At 42.2% G+C, this 21,564-nt stretch overlaps 1 protein-coding gene across 1 annotated transcript in view; it reads left to right on the top strand.

Annotated features, from left to right (window-relative positions):
• SHC4 (SHC adaptor protein 4) overlaps positions 1-21,564 on the top strand; it is a 134,326-nt gene that overhangs the window by 89,661 nt on the left and 23,101 nt on the right. The window contains exons 7-10 of the mRNA XM_027096670.1: positions 7,900-8,023; positions 9,487-9,658; positions 11,965-12,025; positions 19,262-19,441. Coding sequence (XP_026952471.1) covers positions 7,900-8,023; positions 9,487-9,658; positions 11,965-12,025; positions 19,262-19,441 — 537 coding nt within the window. The remainder of the gene's footprint in view (positions 1-7,899; positions 8,024-9,486; positions 9,659-11,964; positions 12,026-19,261; positions 19,442-21,564) is intronic.

Below are 21,564 nucleotides of genomic sequence, written 5' to 3'. Positions count from 1 at the left end.
GAGGCAGAGCAAATACGATGCAACTTGTTCACTTTTTTTTTTTTTACATCTTTATTGGAGTATAATTGCTTTACAATGGTGTGTTAGTTTCTGCTTTATAACAAAGTGAATCAGTTATACATATACATATGTTCCCATATCTCTTCCCTCTTGTGTCTCCCTCCCTCCCACCCTCCCTATCCCACCCTTCCAGGCGGTCACAAAGCACCGAGCTGATCTCCTTGTGCTATGCAGCTGCTTCCCACTAGCTATCTACCTTACGTTTGGTAGTGTATATATGTCCATGCCTCTCTCTCGCTTTGTCACAGCTTCCCCTTCCCCCTCCCCGTATCCTCAAGTCCATTCTCTAGTAGGTCTGTGTCTTTATTCCTGTCTTACCCCTAGGTTCTTCATGACATTTTTTTTTTCTTAAATTCCATAACTTGTTCACTTTGAAATCTCCTGTTGTGGTGTCCGAGTAGTTCATCAGAGCTGAGTTGCTAGAAGGGGATCCACGGGGATCCCGGCCTGGGGATTCTGCAAAGGCATTTAGGAGAACTATTGACTGAGCTCATGGATGGGATTTGAGAGTTGAGAATAGATTCAGAAATGGTTCAAATAGAGGTTTCATTGTTTTCTTTTTTTAGTCCCCAGCCCGTGTATAGGAAGTAGGAAAGGTGCTGGAGTCAGACAGTCTGGGTGGGAATCATAATTCTTCCCCCATCTCACCATAGGCCTCAGCCAAGCTGTTTCACGTCCTGAACCTCAGTTTCTTTAAGTGGGAGAAATAACATCTACTTGCTCGTGTTATTGGGAGGAGTAACTGAGGTAATACGGGGAAAGCATCATTTCCTTTACAGTCTCTTCTCATCTTTCTTCTTTAGGGAACCAGTTCTGTTGAGTAGCTAGATGACTTAGAAATCTACGGTGATTTTCTTGGGCAAAAAAGTTAGTATCTCCTCATCACTCCTTTTCTTGTCCCCTCACCCCTTCTCTTGTTTATCTTGGTTGGGAAGCCTTCTGCGAGAAGCCACTCTGTTCACGACATACCCACTGCTTGCACATCCCTCTAGTGTTAAATCCTTCCCCCTCACCTGAGCCTCTGGACTTTAATTTCTGTACAGAAGTACCAACACAGCTCTTGAGTCCACAAATAATTATTAATTACATACTAATTTACAACGGGCTGAGGTAATTGTCGTGGGAGAAAAATAATTCCTGGCCACCATGGGCTCATCATCACGGGGGAGAGAAACAGAAGCTGTAGGGTGTGCAGGAGAAGTAGGGGAGCATAGGGAATAGTGCCTGGAGCCTGGCAGGTGCCCAGGTAGGCTTTGTGCAATAAGTGAATAAAGGCGCAGGTGGAAGAGCTGTGCAGTGAGAGCTTGGGGCTGTGGGTTTGGATGGTGGGTAAAGGTGGGATTGCAGGGAAAGCAAAGAGTGGAAGTAGGGGAGCCATGGCTGAAAAGGTAGGGAGATTGTGGAGGCTTTGAATGCCAGCCAAGAGGTCACTGGGAGCTGTTGAAGATTTTGAGCTTTATAAAAAATTATCCTGGCTTCTGCCATTCTACTGAAATTAAAAAATGATAATTTTTCTGGCCTTTATATCTGTGAAGGTGATATTGGAGGGCAGGAAAGCAGTCTGGAATTGTAGAGTCCAATTTGGAGGACGTCTCATTGGTCCTGGGCAGGGGTGATGATGCTTTAAACTGCACTGGGGGAAGAAGGGACGGTCTGGACAAAATTGTGAACTAATAGTACTTGGGAGCTATTTAGCTACGAGCATTGATAAAAAAAAAAAAAAGAAATCAGATGATCCTGAGGATTTAATGAGATATTATATGCAATGCAAATCTCTCAGTGCCTGGCTCATTATAAGTATGCTATAAATGATAGGCATTATTATTATTGTCCTGAGCGATTTGAAGTGGTGTGCACTAAAGAAACAGGGATTTTTACAAATAGGAAAAGCAATCCAATAGAGAAATAAGAACAAGAAAGTTACTTACTGCGTGCTCACCACATGCCAGGCATTATCAAGAGTATTTAGTCTGCATGGTCTCATTTCAACCTCACAACAATCCTATGAGGTAGGTATTAATGTTACTCATTTTTTGTAGAAGCAAACTCTGGAATTGAGAAAAGATGGTTTTACTAAGCTCACCCAGCCAGTAAGTACCTGGACCGACTCCAGGTCTGGAGCACACATTTACAAAAGAAGATTACAAGGCACCGAGAAACATAAAAACAAAAAACAAAAAACAACTTTAACCTTACTAGTAATCAAAGAAACACAAATTATAATTAGATATCATACTTTGTCTTTGATAAAAGGTAAAACGTGATTTAGAGTAGTAGTAACTCTTGAACACTGCAGATCCAAATGTTTCAGAGAGCAAACTGACAATTTGCATCAAACTTTCAAAAAGGTAAACACTTTTGAACCAGCAACTTCACTTCTAAGGAAATAAGCCATGCACAAAGATTAAGCAGTAAAGATCACTGTCATATGTTATTGATACAATAGGAAAAAGAAAATTCAGTATTCATAACTAGCAAGTTATTTAAATGAATCCATAGACTGTACTACCATGCAGCAATTAATGTTATTGAGTACAAAAAGCAGATTATGAAACAATGTGTATGGTATGATTCCAGGTAATTTTTTGGAAAAAAGATAGGAAAGACAAGATGTGGCACATATATACAACGGAATATTACTCAGCCATAAAAAGAAACAAAATTGAGTTATTTGTAGTGAGGTGGACGGACCTAGAGTCTGTCATACAGAGTGAAGTAAGTCAGAAAGAGAAAAACAAATACCGTATGCTAACACGTATATATGGAATCTAAAAAAAAAAATGGTTCTGTTGAACCTAGGGGCAGAACAGGAATAAAGACACAGACGTAGAGAAACAGACTTGAGGACAGAGGTGGGGGAAGGGGAAGGGGAAGCTGGGATGAAGTGAGAGAGTGGCATGGACATATGTACACTACCAAATGTAAAACAGATCGCTAGTGAGAAGCAGCTGCATAGCACAGGGAGATCAGCTCGGTGCTTCGTGACCACCTAGAGGGGTGGGATAGGGAGGGTGGGAGGGTGGCTCAAGAGGGAGGGGATATGGGGATATGTGTATACGTAGAGCCGATTCGCTTTATTATACAGCAGAAACTAACAGAACACTGTAAAGCAATTATACTCCAATAAAGATGTAAAAGAGAAAAAGACTGGAAAGACACATGCCAAAATGTTAATAGTATGTAGTTATTCCTGGATAGTGAGACTTATGTAATTTTTATTTCCTAGAGTCTTTCTGTTTTCTAAAACTACTATAATGAATATTTATTACATTAGTAAAAAGAAAAGAATGTTCTGAATCCTTGAATAAATACAAAAAAACAGTGAAATCAGAAAGACAATGTTATAAACTTCGCTGGTGAGTTTGGTTCATCCAGGGGAAAATGTTCAGTAGAAAGGAGACGCCCAGAGGTTTGTGGGGCCTGAGGAGAGACAGGCCTTCTGGTGCAGGTTTGGAAAAGCTGCAGCTTCTTAGCCCTAAGGGTGAGCTAGATCACTGAAGGAAGAACCCAGAAAGAAGAAGGCTGAGGGTCTCAGGGAGTGGGAGAAGACCAAGAGATGAGTATCCGCTAAGATGCATGAAGAGCAGTTTCTCTGGGAGAAGAACCTGGGAATGTCTCAGACTGAAGAAGAGTTAAGGGCAATGGAGGTAGAAAATGCCATTCAGTCCAGCAGTTGACAGGCCACTGGTCACCATGGGAAGCACAGCGTGTCAGTGCATGGGTCAAGGCAGGAGCCAGACCTCAGGGATGAGGAGAGCCGGGCGGAGCCAGGCTTCATGCTAATAATCCTGAATGCTCCCACTGTCTCCCATCTGCTTGATTCACTTGTAGCATTAGTGCGTTCAAGGCAGGGAAGCTGCCACTTTTTCCATCTTGGCTAGGACTCTTTAGTGAACCCCTTATTCTATAAAAGGCCTTTTCTGTAGAAAAGGTAAGTTCCAGTAAGAGTATTTTGAGTTTACCTAGTGACTAATACAGCCTGCCCCTGTAATTGCTGTAAATGAGGAAATCTCTTCACTTCTTACTCCAAATGTGTACAGTCCAGAAAGGCTTAAATATTTTCTCTGAATCTAGTCTGTGAAGAGGTCCCAGTTTACCTGAACTACCTGGATATAGGAAGGCCATGGTCCTGAGTCTCTGAAGAAAGCAAAAAAAAACCCAAAACCAAAAGAAAGCAAAAAAAAAAAAAACCAAACCAAAACAAAACAAAAGAACACTGTAAAACCAATTTAAATTAACCCAATTATGTATATTTATGGTTATAAAATACATGCGTTACGGTCCTAGTGACATTCTGAAACTATGGACTGGACGGCAGGCTAGCTTCTTCAGGCTGGTTTCTTCCTAAGGGGTGGTAGGCTCCGCGCTTCAGTCCCACAGCACCATCTGGTGGTTGATCTGAGAAGCTGCACTCTTGAATTTCTAATTTTCTGATAAAAACCAAAAGCAGCAAGCAAACGAGCAACGAAAACAATAAAACTGGTCCATTTAAATATAAAACAATAAAGAAGGGCCTGTTATTCTTGAAGAATTGTTTTCAGCCTCTTGTCCATGACTATCCAATTAGGAAACCACGTGAAAACGACAGAAGAATAAAAATCCAAGATTCTTTTAAATCTTACTTAATATAGTACAGTACCTGATACTAAGAATAGAATTGTAGGTCTATCTGGCTACAAGGCAGGATGAAAAGAACCCAGGTGTGTTTCTGATTCCAGATATGGAGATCAAGGCTCAGGCCTCCATGCAAAATTATCATATCGCTGGAAAGTCAAATCCTTTCTTGGGGAATTGGGACTTTTTATATGCTGTCTTTCTTCCTTCCCATTAGCTAAAGATTGGGAAATTCCTGGCTAAGCTGGTGCTTATCTGAATTTTTGGAGATGGGTTTAGCCCTGGGAAAGGGGGCAAACCCGTTCCTATTCTGGCTCATGACCAACCTAGAAAAGAACAAAGAGCATTTTCACAGAGCAGCATGTGAGGGGCAACGAGAGCACCATCAAAATGTGTGTGTTCCCTGAAGTTGGTGAGGCTGCACAGGACACCTGCACAGGGTCAGACTTTTTGTCCAGTTGTTTCTTTCATGGAGATAGGCACCACTGTGTTTTCTTTTTTTTCTGTTTAATCCAAAAAAAAAGTAATATGACAGCAATAAGGTCATCCAGAGCAAAGCAGAAAGTGTGTTGGTAGCATCAGCCCAGGAACAGGACAAAAACCTCAAGTATCAGAGTCAGCAAAGTTGAGAGAAATAAACATTTTAGAAGTACATGAGAAGCGGTAGAGGACAGTTAGTGGGTGGGTTGATTCATTCATTCCTGTGCCCATGTGCCTTGCCCGGTACCTCAGAGGGTTTAAGCTACTGCGACTGAGGGAGGATAGGATTTCTATAAAGCAAGAAGGGATTCAGAGATCACACAGGGCCCTGTCGTGGCAGGTGAGGACCTTGCTATAGAGTACCTTATTCACACAGATTGTGGCATAATTAGAACTTGAACTGGGATCTGAATCTTTTCACAGTGTTTTTTCAGCCATCTTTGTTCTCACATCCCTCTCATGGGAGGTACACTTTGGTCTTCCTCCCTCCCTCCCTCCCTCCCTCCTTTCCTTTTCCTGCCTCTCTCGTTATCTTTTCCATCTTTATCTCAAGACATCTCCTTGATCCTAAGAGAAAATAAAATTACAAAAATTGTTTCCATTTTGATATGATTCCTGGTCTTGACTTCATTTTTCATTGGACCAGGAATTTATGGATGAAAAGAAAAGAATTCAAGTGAATTACCTTTTCTTCTCAGAACGTAACACAACTGTTTTAGCTCCACCAGAGGACACATCTCCAAGGGCGCTTTGTAGGTTTAAGGATATGAGGCCTGACCAAGAAAGAGGAGACCATTTTCACAAATGTCCCAAGCAGTCATCTGTACCACTCACTGGTTGTGAGATGCTGCCCCATAATGGTAACATTGAAGACAGTTTCTCACAGTGGAATTATGGGTGTGATTAGAAAAATCAGAATTATTCACTCATCACATATTTTTAGAACACATTCTATGTGTTGGTCACTGTGTGGAGCTAGTGTAGAGAAAAAGAAGGGGCAATATACAATGGCAGTCTAAAGACAGACCAAACATTTTCCTTTGGTAAAAAGGATATTAACTTATAGATATTCTTAATTGAGTTTTCAAAACTGTAACTGGCTCCTAAGTCTATTTCAAGATCCAAATTGCTTCTTTAAAGGGACAGCCTTGTAAGAAATGATAATTAACCCTTCTGGAGTTTTGACACCTTAGCATGGTTTGACTTACTGATGCCACCCCCTGCACGCACGCACACACACGCGCGCACACACACACACACACACACACCCCTTCCCAAAGTTCAGAGACATCAATTCTTTAAGTAGATGTTCAGCTAATTCTGAAATGAGAATTATCTGAGATTCCTTGAGATGATATCAGCATAAAGCTAGGAAACACCGTTGTAAGTTCTACCTTAACCCACTGTTATAGGCTCTGCAAATTCAGTTAGAAGTGAATGAATTTTCTTTTACTTTAAATAATACAAAATCCTTTTCAAGACAATGCAGAGCCTAAAATCACGCTTCCAGGTCAACACAGTTAAATCATTCCATCACGACAGGTATCCTCCTCTCCTCAGGTATCCCTTTTAGTAAAATGTTCCAGTGTTGGTTCCACAGTTCCACCGTTTCACAGCTTCCCTGGTATCTAAGCTATTTTGCTGTGTACTCACTTAAGCCTTTCCTATTCTCAGAGAATAGCTGACAGTTTTTACAACATTCTTGTATATATTGAACCATTATCAAGCTTTTCCTCATCCCTCAATTCTTCAGGCTATACAAACCAATATATGTTTTAAAAATTTCTCATGAGACTTTATTGCCTATATCTTTAAGTCATCCTTATGACTCTTTTCTAAGCCATCCTGAGGAAACTTCAAATTCAATTCAGGTTTTGTATTGTAAGGCCCTAAGCACAACACCATACTCTAACGAAGGCAACTGATATTCCATATGATGGGGAGATTAATTTATAGTCCCTGAACACAAGCTCTGGTTTTTACACAGAAGCAGCAGCAGCAGATGTGCCAATTCGTTTGTGATGTTCCGTCAGCTGCCCCCTCCACAATTTATTTCTTTAATTTGCTAGTGATAACTAGCCCTTTCCAGTAACTGTTTTTCAAAGAAAGTGTCTAATAAAATTTTTAATATCTTCTAGTAATGTCAGCTTCATGGACTCTTGGTCTGGATGTTTACTGGAGATAGTTCTGTAATAGGATTTCAAAGACAGGGATTACCATACCATCACCGCTTTCTAGTAGCAATGACAGGGAAAAGGGATGGCTAGAGGAAGGGGTATTCTAAAGCCCCTCTCTTCACCAGTAGCTCATCCCCCATTTTGTGGGGGGAGGTTTAGAGAGTTACCCTTTCTCAGTCATCTGTAGTGTACCATGCAAAGACAAGGCTGTAAACCTCATCTTCCCGTCAGGTTGCTGCCCTAAGCATCTTCTGTATTGAATTCTAGAGCGAACACTGAACATGGGTCACATTATTAGTCACGATCAGTCTGCCTTTATTAAAATGTGGGCCCCAAATACCTGCCTCCAGGCCAAAATTTATAAGTGTTTTGAGATACTTAGTTGTCAAATATGAATGTTTCTTCTCTTTGATGCATATGAAATATGAAGTATGCCATTTCAGAGCTGAAGAGAGCTTGTAAACCTACTTTTACTCAATTACCAGTTCATGTTCTGGAAGTATTTTGAACTTATCTAATCTTCTCTTACTGAAAATTTATTGTAATTTTTTTGTATGTCCTCTTGCAGCCTGCCACATATTGGAATGCAGCAATGGAATGGCCCAAGACGTCATAAGTACCATAGGGCAGGCTTTTGAACTCCGGTTTAAACAATATTTGAAAAATCCTTCTTTGAATACTTCTTCTGAAAGGTCAGCCAGGAGTTCTATAATTATTTGACTTATCATATTTTGTTTCGTTTTAAAATTAATATGGCATTTTAAATTGACTAATGAACTTAGTAATTTTTTTTTACAAATAGGTACAGTTTCAGTACAAACTAATAGTGACATTTCTAGTTTTCTTCCATTCATATTTGTTCAGGTATTTCCTTTTGCTTTGTAATAGAATTAGAGGAAACACTAAAAGTGAGAAGGGGTCGACCCTGTTTCTCTGATGGTATACAGAGCTATGAATTAATTAGGTAATGTCATACAATGAGCATGAACAAATTCCTTAGGTTTGTTTCAACCCCAGATCCCTGGCAGATCAGTTAAAAAAATTAAGAAAGAAGAGCAAAATAATAAGAATCAAATGTCTGTGGCAGGAATTCCTATTAGTTTGTTCATTTGCAGTGCAAATAGATCAGCTCCAGCCGGACTGTGGCAGGGGTAGAACATGACATGACCCAGGGATCTGGTTGTTCTGTCTAGTCCACAATGAAAGCTGAACCCTTTTCAGGCCTGTCAGACTCCACCATGTGTGGAATGCATTGAGGCCCCTGACTTGCAGAATTCACGCCCAAGAAATAAACTATTTGGACACTTTTAAATGCATTTCTGGAACCCCCCTAATTTGTCATTTTGTGTATCAACAGACACCGGGTTTGGAGATCTCCCTGTATGAGGTGGTCTAGGGTAGCAAAGGGGAGGGGCTACCAGCAGGCCTTGTTGTTGAATTTTTCCTAGGGTAGCACTTACCTCTTAGTGCTGTTATTTTGTTGACATGTAATGAACCCAACAAAACTGTGTGGGTTGTCAGTGGAATCAGCTCAATTCAAATGGACTTGATTTATTCTTTCTCGTAAGAAACTTTTACTAATTCCAATTTGGAAGAAAAATCTGTTTTTTTTTTTTTTTTCCCTGTTTCAATTTTAAAAACAATGCATGTTTACACAAATCTCCCCACTTGCCACATATGGTTCTAATATTTCTTTATGAATCTCATATACTCCAGATTTGTGCAGACAAGTTAGCTGGCCATAGCCTTCTAGTTTTTTCATCTTGGTTTAGTAAACTGGGCCAGGCCCACTGCCCAATATTTAAATTTCCTTTGAGCAAAACATTTCCAAAATGGTACAATGAAAGAGTGCTGGAAAAATCCAGGAAAACTTTGTGTTTTTATCCGATTGACAAAAACAACTGACATTCAGGGAGTTCATATATATATGTGTATGCATATATTTTATCACTGAGAGGAGACACAAAAGCATCACCCTTGGCACTTTTTGTTGGCTTACCCCACTTTAATTGTCTACAGAAACCTAACAATTCAGCCATCTGGTTGCTTCCATCCAGATGTTTTCAGGATTATTTGCATGGTTCTGATCACTCTACATCCCCTACAGCATTTGAATTCCCACTCAGCCTCTTGGGGATTCTTTTTTCCCTTACAGTGAGGAGGTGCACGTTGATGACCATACTGAGGAGAGAAAAGATCATGAGTATTACAATGAAATCCCGGGCAAGCAGCCACCTGCAGGTGGTGTTTCAGATGTACGGATCAAAGTTCAAACCACAGAACAAATGGCTTACTGCCCCATACGGTGTGAAAAGTTGTGCTATTTGGTAAGTAACATTTTAATGCTATTAGAACTAACAATGCATTTCTGTCCTTACCACTGAGAGCTTAATTTGAGGATTACCAAATGCTAGTTTAGAGAAGGTATCATCTTCCTCAGTACAGAGCCAGAGAGTGAATCATCGTCGGAACCTGTACTCAATAATTTTTACTCCCAATCCCCCAACCTCATCCTCAGCAAGTGACCTCACATCTTACTTCATTGGGAAGACAAGGACGGTCCAACATGTTATTTTCAACTTCACCCTTCCGCATCTCCAAGTCTTCTGTGTTCTCCTTGGTTCTCTTCCTTAGCTACTGTCTCCATGGCTAATCTTCTCCCTGAGCTCCTGATCCCATCCCCTCCTACCAACTCTGTGCCCTTGTTCTGTCCATCAACCTCTGTCTCAGTCTTTATTCTCTGTCTGTCTACTTGTTCTTTCGCTTCTGTCTGCAAATAAACTCGGACTCCTCCAACTCATCTAATAATGTCCTACCTCTCTCTCACCTTCCTTTCACCCACAAACTTCTAGAAAACACTGCCTGTATTTCTGCATTCACATCCACACTACACTTCCAAAATCTGAACTCTGCTTGACAACTTGATAGAAATTTCTTTTACAGTGGTCACCAACTTTTTTTTTGGTCACCAACAGTTTAATTGTTAAATCTATTTCCTTCTTCAATATTCTGAATCTGTCTATAGCCTGTGATATCTGTTGGCTGCCTTTTTTTTTTTTAGACCTCTTCTGTTAGCTTCTAAACATTTTCATCATGTCATTCGCATTCTGCATCTCTAGTTGCTGCTTTTCTTTCTTTTTTCATGTTTTCTAACATTTTATTGAGTATATTCAAACTTACAAAAAAGTTGAAAGAATTACACATGAACACTCATATATTCACCACCTAGATTCTAAAATTATAATTCTACTCTATTTGCCCTGTCATCCTATGTTGTTAGCTATCACCCATCAATCCATCTGATTTTTGATGCATTTCAAAGTAAGTTGCATCTTTCCTTTTTTTTTTTTTTTTTTTTTTTTTTGTGGTACGCGGGCCTCTCACTGCTGTGTCCACTCCCGTTGCGGAGCACAGGCTCTGGACGCGCAGGCTTAGCGGCCATGGCTCACGGGCCCAGCCGCTTTGTGACATGTGGGATCTTCCCAGACCGGGGCACAAACCCGTGTCCCCTGCATCGGCAGGCGGATTCTCAACCACTGCGCCACCAGGGAAGCCCACATCTTTCCTTTTTATATCTTGTTTTCTTGCATGCCCTCCCCTGCAAACCCAAGCCTTACCACCATGGAATCCCTGTCCAGTGCTCTGCCCTTGGCCCTGGTTTCTCCTCTGACATGCCGCCTGTGCACACACTCCACCAGCTTCTCTGTCTTCAGCCATTACCTACCTCTCCAGCTGTGATGCCACAAGCATTTCATTGCTTGTTTATACCAAGATTAGACTCAGCATTTTACCTTGACTCCAAGCTAGATCCCTCTCCAGACGTACTCATGTTTATTAATGGCACTCCTATTCTTTCACTGATCTACAGTCTTTTGTTTTCTCACACTTATCAACTCAGTCTTCAAGACTTAGGATCCTACCATGAAAGTATCTTAAATCTACCCAACCTTTTTCATTCCTGTTGCATCTTTCTAAGTTCTGGTCCTCACTTGCCCAGATGATTCTGAAAGCCCCTTCCTTGTCTCCAGTTTCATTCCTTTAAACCCTCTTGCATGGTATTGCTGGATTAATCTTTCTAAAGCAAAGACATTGCCCTTCTCAAAGGCATCAGTAGATCCCATACCCTTACTGAAGAGAGCTGTGTGTATATGGGATAATCGAAGCCTTTGATAGCATGAGATTTTTCAGGGATGAAAAGTGGGTCTGGCACAAACCTTAGTAGAGTGGGGCTCCAATCTGCCAGTTCACGGTTAGATAGAGGTTTGCTAAATGGCCAGTGTTTATATAAGTGTCCTGGAAATCACACTTTCTGGCTGAGCTTGGATTGAATCCTGGAATGTGACCTCCCAAGCCGAGGTCTATAACCCTCAGGATATAGACCGAACATTTATGACCTCCCCCACCCTAATCAGACCCACCTCTGCAGTTCCAAAACAGTGCACTGGGAAAGGAGGCTATACTCCCCGTCCAAAATCTCAGTTTCTTTTTCTCACCTGTCAGACACTTCCTGTGTCAGAAAATGGAGTTGTCGGCTAAATTCTGCTGGGAGCATTATTAGTGTTTTGTGTGTTTTTTGAAAGTTTATGAACATTTACTATGTTTGTAAATGTTTCACAATTTGTTGTTTATACAGCCGGGAAACTCCAAGTGCAGCAGTGTGTATGAGAACTGTCTAGAACAAAGCAGGGCAATAGGTAGGTACAATTGCCCTTCTCCATCTTCCACTCTCCTTATTTCTTCTACGTTATGGTCGTGTGTGGCCCTTGCTCTTAAATAGTTCATGGGAAAGTCAGGTGTATATAACCCAACATGTAATGCTTCAGTTGCAGGCTTCCCACATTCTGAGAAGCGCAGAATGCCACATGTGTGTCAGTTGAAAAGCTATGGTTCTCCTGTGCTCCTGTGTACTCTTCCACACTACAATTCTGCTTTATGGAATCTTTCACTGCTTTTTTTTTTTTGCGGTATGCGGGCCTCTCACTGTCGTGGCCTCTCCCGTTGCGGAGCACAGGCTCCGGACGCGCAGGCTCAGCAGCCATGGCTCACGGGCCCAGCCGCTCTGCGGCACGTGGGATCTTCCCGGACCGGGGCACGAACCTGTGTCCCCTGCATCGGCAGGCGGACTCTTAACCACTGCACCACCAGGGAAGTCCCTCACTGCTTGGATATCATGAAAGCTCTCTTACTGGAAAGGTGATTTCTCTACTCAAAACTCAAGGCAGTTCCATTTCAAAGAATATCAGACAATAAGCTAATATGAAAATTGATGCTTGTCAACTCCGTTAGGATTAAGAGAAAACCTTTATTTCTGCTTGGCAAAGGGAACAAAAAGAAATCTGAAATGTGAGAGTCCCAATTAGAGGTTCATACACCCCATACTTGCCAGGGTATTAAATATCTTATTACTGCATGTGATAATTGACATCAGGCACAACTTTTCCACAACACAAATGTAGGGCATAGACTATCAAGTTGGAAATATATTTTCATAAAAGAATTCTACTGCTAGTTAGTCATTTCATTCTTATAAATTGTTGAAAGTATTTTTTTGGGAAGGACAGTTTTGCAGCTTTAGGGGGGGAGATAACTGGACGTTGTAACTAATGCGGTGGAGGATAGAGTTGGAGAACCACACTTCGGAACTCAAATTAAATTAGCAGACACTTGCCAACTAGAAGGTAGTTTCTCACTTCCAAGGATATCTTCATATTTCTTATGGAATTTTGCCAGTGTAACCCATGAATTTTATTATTTCTTATACAGTGGGGGTACATGAGGGTCTTGGTACGGCTGTGATTACCACTTTCCTCCACCCTGCAAAGATAATCAGAGTAGTGAGCAGAGGCAGTATTTTAAATTCTTTAAAAACATGGTTCTTTTTGAAGGAAATTAAAATTCAATGCCACTCTTTAAAGGTATTTAAAATTCCAAATGACTTCTTAATAATATGACTAAAACAAATTAGTGTCGAGTGTAAATGTCTTTTTAAAACTGTGTCCTCTAGGAGCTGCAGTTTCTTCTTTCGTTCCTCTTTTCCTTTACCCTAGAGATTTCTAACCTAGGATTTAATAGTCAGGAACATACCACATGTGCTTTGTAGTCTTGTATCCATTTTCTGCCTGTGCTGAAGCTCACTTTGAACTGTCTCCACATCCTGTTTTTTCTCATTCTATGTTCTTCATTTATCCAGCAATGCACTCAGTGATCATCAGGTCATCCTGTGGGGTGGGGCCCTGAGCTGGGTGCTAGGGATGGAGACACAATTGGCATTCATGTCTTTTGCAGTTTAGCCAGAGGGCATACCTTAAACCAGTGCTTACAAATGTGATGAGCGTTTCAAAGCCCAGGATGTTATGGGAACAAATAACAGGGAAACCTAACTTAATCTGGGAGGCTAGAGAGGGTCTCCCGAAAGAAGTTAACAACCAAACTAAGACCCGAAGGATGAGTGGGAATTATCCAGGCACAGAGAGGGAAGTGGGACGGGAAGGAAGAGAAAGAGTATAAATGAGTACTGGTATTCCTAAGTGTGCCAGGACCAGTTCCCAGATCACTGCATTGAGAGGGTACATGGAGGGGAAGAGAGAGTTTTGGATCTAGGAGAGAGTCCTGTGGAACTCCAAAATGTTTCGCCCTGCCCCAATACCTCTTTTCCCACAGCTCATCCCTCCTCCCCATTAAGCAGTCGTCATGGCACGCCCCTCTGGCCTCAGCCACCTAGCTTCTGAAGGGAACTCACTGAACAGGAATCCTCGACATTTCTAGAATGATGTTGAATGTTTGAAATCACGACACTACCATCAGAGAAAAGGGACAAGGTCTCCTTTCTTTTTTTTTCCTCAGAAGCTTTCACCTTGATTTTTATTTTACATTTTTAAAGTGTCCTTCCCCTCAAAGCAACACTATTTCAACTTTATTCAAGATTTTTCTTTTTGTAAGTATAACCTTGTCATAGAATCCAATTTGTTCTTTCTGTTTATCTTGGTTTTATTTCTCCTTTAAACTAACGAACAACGTAACCCCTTATTCTTTCATGCTTTACACATGCCCTAAGCCACTATCAGATCCAAACTCAAGAACAGACTTTTGTAATAAACACTTATTTGGAGCCTGGAATCTATTTTTCCGTAGAATTAATTTTAGCCACGTTGGCTATCTCCTAGACAAGTGACCATATTCTACTATTTGGTTTCCTATACTGGAGCTTAAGTGTATATGTTGTAATGACAAATACAACAATAGGATATTCTATTGTAAGCATCTGTTCTTTAGTTATACTCTAATTGTGGAAGAGTCTGGGACCAATACTGAGCTTCAGCACACTGTCTTCCTTTTTGGTGGCAATAAGGTAACAATTCATGGCTGGGAACCTTTCAGAATCTCGGGGAGGTGAGAGATGGTGTTTATAGTTTGGAAAAAACCCTCCAGCTGGATATCCTCTTCCCCTGAAAATCACTGAGCTACAGCATTGTTTTCTTAGAAAAGCAGGTTCTAACTTCCAGTGGGAACCAGAGTGCTAGGAAGCCATTTCCCCAGACCTCAGCCACTCAGCACATAGAGGGATCGAAGGACTCAACCCCTGCTCCAGGGGCTGTGACAAGTATAAGTCCCTCCTGCTGTGGCAGGAAGGACTTTCCTAACTCAGTGTCTTTTAATGCACAGACACCCAGAAGTCAGGGGTTCCTATCTTGGGGCCTGCCTATGACTACTTGGGTATGTGTTTAAAAGTGATCTGAGGGCTTCCCTGGTGGCCCAGTGGTTAAGAATCCACCTCCCAATGCAGGGGAGATGGGCTTGATCCCTGGTTGGGGAACTAAGATCCCACATGCCATGGGGCAACTAAGCCTGCGTGCTGCAACTACTGAACCCACGTGCCACAACTACTGAGCCCACACACCACAACTAGAGAAAAGCCTGCGTGCCACAACTAGAGAAGCCCGCATGCTGCAACTAGAGAAGCCCACGTGCCACAAGATCCTGCATGCTGCAACAAAGGTCCTGCGCGCCACAACTAAGACCCGATGAAGCCAAATAAATAAATAAATAAATAAATAAGATCAGAAATTTATGACCAGTCACCAAATTAATAGCAGTTGCCAAAATAGCAAAGAGACAGTTTTTATGGCTTTTCCCAGAGATTCACACATAAGCATTTGAGAGACACCTATACAAACATTTTCAACAAGTTTTGGCTTTTTAACTCAAAGACATTTATTTATTCAAATATTGACTTAAAATTTGAATTCTGGTGTATAATAAGTACTGCAGTAGCCTTCCTGTTGAAGGAGTTAATTATATTTATTGCCAGATGTGTAAAAGATCTCTGTCCTTAATAATAAATTCCCTTGTGGAAAAAAATAATTAGCAAAATAGCATACTGTTTCCCCAACCTTCAAGTCAAAATGAAAATGTTGATATTTTTAATCAAAAAGATGTTAAATTCCCACAGACCCTAAGGGCTAGCACTTAAAAACTTTGGTACCTCCAGTATATACACTGTGTATGTATTTATTTTCTGCCACAAATCTTCTCTTAGGCAGGTTGGATAGTTTCTCAGAGTAACACTTTGCACAAAGAACTTTTGGAATGCATGATGGCTGGCATGTGTAGTTAAGCTCTGAATAACCACACACTTTATCCTAGAAAGATTTTAAATTTCAGCATGGGGTGAGTTTGTTTGTTTGTTTTTTTAAATTTAAGACAACTTTGCTGACTTAGATATAATGGTGCATTTGAGAAAAAGGAATGGTAGTTTTTAAGAGAGACTGTATAGACATTGATGCTTTTGTGTAACCCTGTGGGATGGTGAACTTGATGTAGTCAGCTCATGCCAGTGCTCTGTGAGGGGCAGATGAGTCAGCGCCCTGCGCTAAGGGTTGACTTCAGGTCTTGAGAGCGTGGTGGGGTCACATTTGCTAAGAAAGGAAAACTGGTAGACATTCAGTCATCTGTTCATTCAGCTGACATTTTTCTTTTGAGCATCTGCTTCATACCAGGCATTGAAGATGAAGAAGATACTCAGAAAAATGGGTTCTAGTCTCTCCTCAGGACTCAAGGAATTTTCGGTCTCAAGGGGAAGACAGGGAAGTAAACAGAGACCTACAGTTTATTATGGAGTGGCGCACCTTACCCAGCCTGGGGTGGGGGGCGGGGGAGGAGGGAGGACTCCGTGGAAAGCTTCCTGAAGGAGGGGAATTCAGAGCAGAATCTTAAAGGACAAATAGGAGTTAGGTGAAGAAATGGATGGGAAGGATATTTCAGCAAGAGATAAGTGTCATGTGCAGAGGCCCAATAGACACACAACAGTGAGAAGAACGCCTGCTGCAAGGCAGGCACTATGCTCAGTGAGGGGCTTACCCACATTCTTTCATTTAATCTTCACAATGTATTTTAAGCTCGGCATCCCCATTTTACAGGTATGAAAACTGACAGAGAGGTTAAGTAACTTGCCCCTGGCCACACAAATAGTAAGAGATACCACAGGGATCTGTGGAACCCAGGTCCATGTTAATTTAGAAGCAGACTTCTTACAAATACTGTTCGTCATATTCCACTTTCAGTAATTTTTTTTTTTTTTTTTTTTTTGCGGTACGCGGGCCTCTCACTGTTGTGGCCTCTCCCGTTGCGGAGCACAGGCTCCAGATGCGCAGGCTCAGCGGCCATGGCTCACGGGCGCAGCCGCTCTGCGGCATGTGGGATCTTCCCGGACCGGGGCACGAACCCGTGTCCCCTGCATCGGCAGGCAGACTCTCAACCACTGCGCCACCAGGGAAGCCCTCAGTAACTTTTTATGAGCAGGCACTCCTAAATAAATATTAATTCAATCATGCATCAGTTCTCTACACTGTGCTAATATATTGTGCATGTATTATAAAACACACACAGAAATAGAAAATTTCAGTTAAAGTTAATGATAGACATTTTTAAAAATTGTCTTGCTAGTTATAGTGGCTGAATACTATCATTAGGTAATATCTCAAGGTCTGGTATACATTTAGGGCATTATTGATAAAGAAAACAGACATAAATCCACATTTCAATCTTGATAATTTTAACTGTTAGGAGGCCAACATTCTGATCTAATTAGATTAGGCTTGTTCGTAAGCTCAGAGTGTAGCTAAGGAGGAGCTTGTACTCAGTAAAAGAATGATCTTCAATCCTTGAGTTTTTTGCAGTGATCCTTTAGCCACTTGTCCATTTGTGAAAGTAAGTTTAGTTTAAACTGGATAACATATTTCATAAATCCACTTAACCAAGTAAATGGAAACTGTCGTATGTTGCCAAAAGCAACAAGGAAACGAGGGGCCCTATTGCCCCTTCCTCTGTCAAATCCCACTCTTCCCTCAGAATATTCCACGTACAGATTATGACATGGGACAGGGTGACAGGCAGGATCGAACAGAGAGGAGCAAAGGAGGAGCAGATGGTAGGACTGTAGTCTTGACTGGGCGCCCCCTATCTGGTGTATTCTTAGGTTTCCATACTTGTGTTATAAGAATCACAGCACTCTTCACCATGATGTGAAATCCAGTGGGAAGTTGGTCCTTTGAAGGGGTTTAGTTGACTGGAAAGAGTGATGTTTTCCGGTAAGACAATGAAATAACAATGTCACTGCTTCAGGTGCAGCCTCACGGGGATCTTGTATATGTATGGCCAAAACTATAAAGGTACTTGTGTAAACAGAAAGACAAAAACATTCTGTCCTGGCATTCTCAGGACAGGACCAGTTGAATGGTACAAAGTACTTCATGCCATCAGGTAGTGAAATATGGGTCTGTAATCCATTCAGGCAGTAACTATTTGTTGATGTGATAATGTGTTCCAGGCATATGCTAGAGGCAGGGGCTGCAGCTGTCAGCAAGACAGGATCTGTGTCTTCGTAGAACATGCAGTCTAGATGCAATACAGATATTAAGAAACATCATAACATAATAGAATTAAGTACTCTTGTGGTATGGGCTTCAGAGGGAAGCAGAGAGACATAGTCTAGTCTGAGAAAGTCAGGGAAGGCTCTCTTGAGAAAGATGTTTAAACCGACCTCACTGAAGGATGAGGGTGCTGGAGAAGGGGAGGGAAGGGGGCATGTCAGAGAAGATGGCCTTACAGTGGGGATTCTAGTGCGAAGGCCGATGTGAGCAGGGGCAGAGACTGGGGAGGACAGAGTTGCGGTGGAAGCTAGGTGCCCGGGAGCAGGGCCTGGGGCTTGTTGAAGAATTTGAGTTGTATCCCAAGAGCAGTGGGAAGCAGTGAATGTTTTTAAACCTCTGAGAAGTAGGATCGGATTTTCAGTTGTAAAAAGATCATTTTGGCCACATGTATGGAATAGAATGGAGAGGAGAAGGCAGAGGGGGACAGAGGACGTAACCTGAGGGGTGAGTTCTTTCCATTAGATGACAGAATGAACATCAGCAGCTGGTGCAGGGCTGTGCTTGGTTAAACGAAACTTTGGCAATAAAGGGAAGACAGACTTCCCACTCTTACTAATTTAAAATTAAGTAACGAGTTTTTTGGAAAGCGGTTTCAATAACTAGTAGATATTCAAGTTCCACATGGCATGTGTGGTTTTCTTGGTTCCTGGGCTGCAGCTCTGAGCGGTGTCGTGTACGGGTTTGTGCTCTTTGCTGGCCGGTTAGCGTCCTTCCTCCGCTTGCTGTTCCTCTTTCACATCTTCCTGGTTTGTCTGCTGTCTGCTGTTGAAGCAAAGGGTCAGCTGAGGGACGGGCAGGGAGGGGCAGGGAGGCCAAAAGAGGGTGCTTTCCCTCAAAGACTGGTGCTTATTTTGTTTTTACAGGTCAAATCTCAAAGTCAGTATTCAATCCTTGCATGGGATGGGCATGGCTTTTCCCTTCCTGTCAATTCTGGACTCAAACGTGATTTTATTTCTTGTTTCCAAAGCAAAAACACCATACATTGATCTTTACTCACTACAGGTAATGCACACGAGAGAGGGGTACAGTCCCAAAGAGACACGTCATTGATGAAGCCCGCGTGCCGAGTGGATCTCTTCGACGACCCCTGCTACATCAATACGCAGACTCTTCAAAGCACGCTGGGCTCTGCCGGAAATCAAAGTCCAGCTCACCCACTGGGGACCCCATGGTACCGTGAAAGTAAGTGGCTTCTCATTGCCTGTATTAGTTTCCTGTGCTGCTGTAACAAGTTACCACAAACTGGGTGTCTTAAAACAAGAGAAATGCATTCTCTCACAGTTATGGAGGCCAGAAGTCCTAAATCAAGAGGGCAGCAGGGTTGACTCCTTTTGGAGGCTCTGGAGGAGTACTGGTTTCATGTTGCTCTCCTAGCTTCTGGTGGCTGCCAGCAATTCTTGGTGTTCCTTAGCTTGTAGACATGTCACTCCAATCTCTGCCCTCGTCTTCACATGGCCTTACCCCTGTGTCTCAAATCTCCCTCTTCTTTCTCTTATAGGACAACAGCTTTCTCTTATAGGTAGGCCCAAAATCCAGGAAGATCTCATCTCGTGATCCTTAACTTAATTACATGTGCAAAGACCCTTTTTCCAAATTAGGTCACATATGCAGGTACCAGGGATCAGGACTTGAGCATATCTTTTGGGGACCACTGTTCAACTCACTATACTGTCTCTCATTTTAAAGAATACTATTTCCTTGGCCTCATTTTTCAGAGAGTTAAAAGTATTCTTTCTTACCTCAATCCCTCACCACAGTTAATAAAAGTTAGAACTTTGTGGCGATGTTACGGATTTCAAGGTTTTGGAACTTTGATTTTGAATAATCTTTTCAAACACTTTAAATTGACTCCAACTTTTGCTTTCTGCTGTGTGCTTTTGCTGAAGGAAGGGCTGTCAAAGCCAGGAGATAATTTTGAATTTGTTTGTTTGCATGGGGAACAGTGGCCACTGTTCCAACTCTGTTTAGTGATGGTGTTAATTTTATTCATTTCAAAACCCCTTAGTAAGTCATCTATATAGCACTAAAATAAGGTGACTTCTTTCTTCAACTAGGTACTGTGAGTAAAATACAGTAAGACAAACATCATTTTCCTGCCAGATTGCTTCCAGGGGTAAGTCCATAAACAGGAACATAAATAAATAAAAGTAAAACAAGCCAAAAGCCTACAATCAACTAAAAAATAAATTAAAAAATGCTTTTCATAAAGTACTGAAGCTTGTTGGGTTCAGAGATTGGTGTCAAATTTGGCTCACTCCAAAGATAGAGAATCAGTCGCTGAGAACGTCCTTTCACTAGCCCAGTAGGTCCCTCTAGACTGCCAAGGGTGACTTTCCAGCTAGTGTGGCTGCAGTGACAGTAAAGTTTGGAAGGAGATTTTGCTGAGGCTGAGCTTCAATTGACCACCTTAACTCTCTAGACTGAGACAAAGGTTTTCATTACCAGCCAGGTGGCAAGTAGGCCATCTTCTTGCAAGCTTTCCAAGATCACTCTTGGCGACCAAACAACCCAATTGGGTTCTCCAGAAGCAGACTCTGAGTTGGAGCTGGGCATGCAGGGTCTTTATTGGGATCAGTACCAGGAAGGGAGGGGAAGAAAGCAGGCTTGGGCAGAGGGAGAGGTGGAGCAACCATGCAGGCCTGACAAAGCCTCAGCCAACCCTACAGAGAGCATGTGGGGGCCCGTCAGAGTTGCCCCACATTGGGCCCAAGGGCAGGGCCTTTTAGCCCCACTTATCTCAGTCTTTGGATGTGGGCCAGGAAGGAGGGCAAGCCATTGGGCAAGCAGCTGAAGCAGACCCTGAAGGTGTGGTCAGCTGGAGACCAGCCCCAGTAAAGCACCTGGGGTACTTGGTCCTTCCTTGAAGTGGGATCTGGATAGTGCATCTCCATGTCCACCACAGAGAGCATCTTGGGCCATGGATGATGGGATATGCCATGAATTCAGATTTCTGCAGTGAATTTAACTGTTTAATGTAGAGTAGCCTGTGTGGATAAGATAAGATATGTTAGAGGGACAGTGTTTTGAAAAAAAGTTTCTGGACCCCAGGGGGTTTTTTGTTTGTTTGTTTTTTAGGATAAATAATTGTATTTATTCGGGCTTCCCTGGTGGTGCAGTGGTTGAGAGTCCACCTGCCAATGCAGGGGACACGGGTTCGTGCCCTGATCCGGGAAGATCCCACATGCCATGGAGCAGCTGGGCCCGTGAGCCATGGCTACTGAGCCTGCGCGTCCGGAGCCTGTGCTCCGCAACGGGAGAGGCCACAACAGTGAGAGGCCCGTGTACAGCAAAAAAAAAAAAAAAAA

This window comes from Aethalodelphis obliquidens, unplaced genomic scaffold (assembly GCF_003676395.1).
Source record: "Aethalodelphis obliquidens isolate GAN/ISIS:26980383/991018 unplaced genomic scaffold, ASM367639v1 scaffold105, whole genome shotgun sequence".
NCBI lineage: Eukaryota > Metazoa > Chordata > Mammalia > Artiodactyla > Delphinidae > Aethalodelphis > Aethalodelphis obliquidens.
This window is presented reverse-complemented; position numbering and strand designations above follow the sequence as displayed.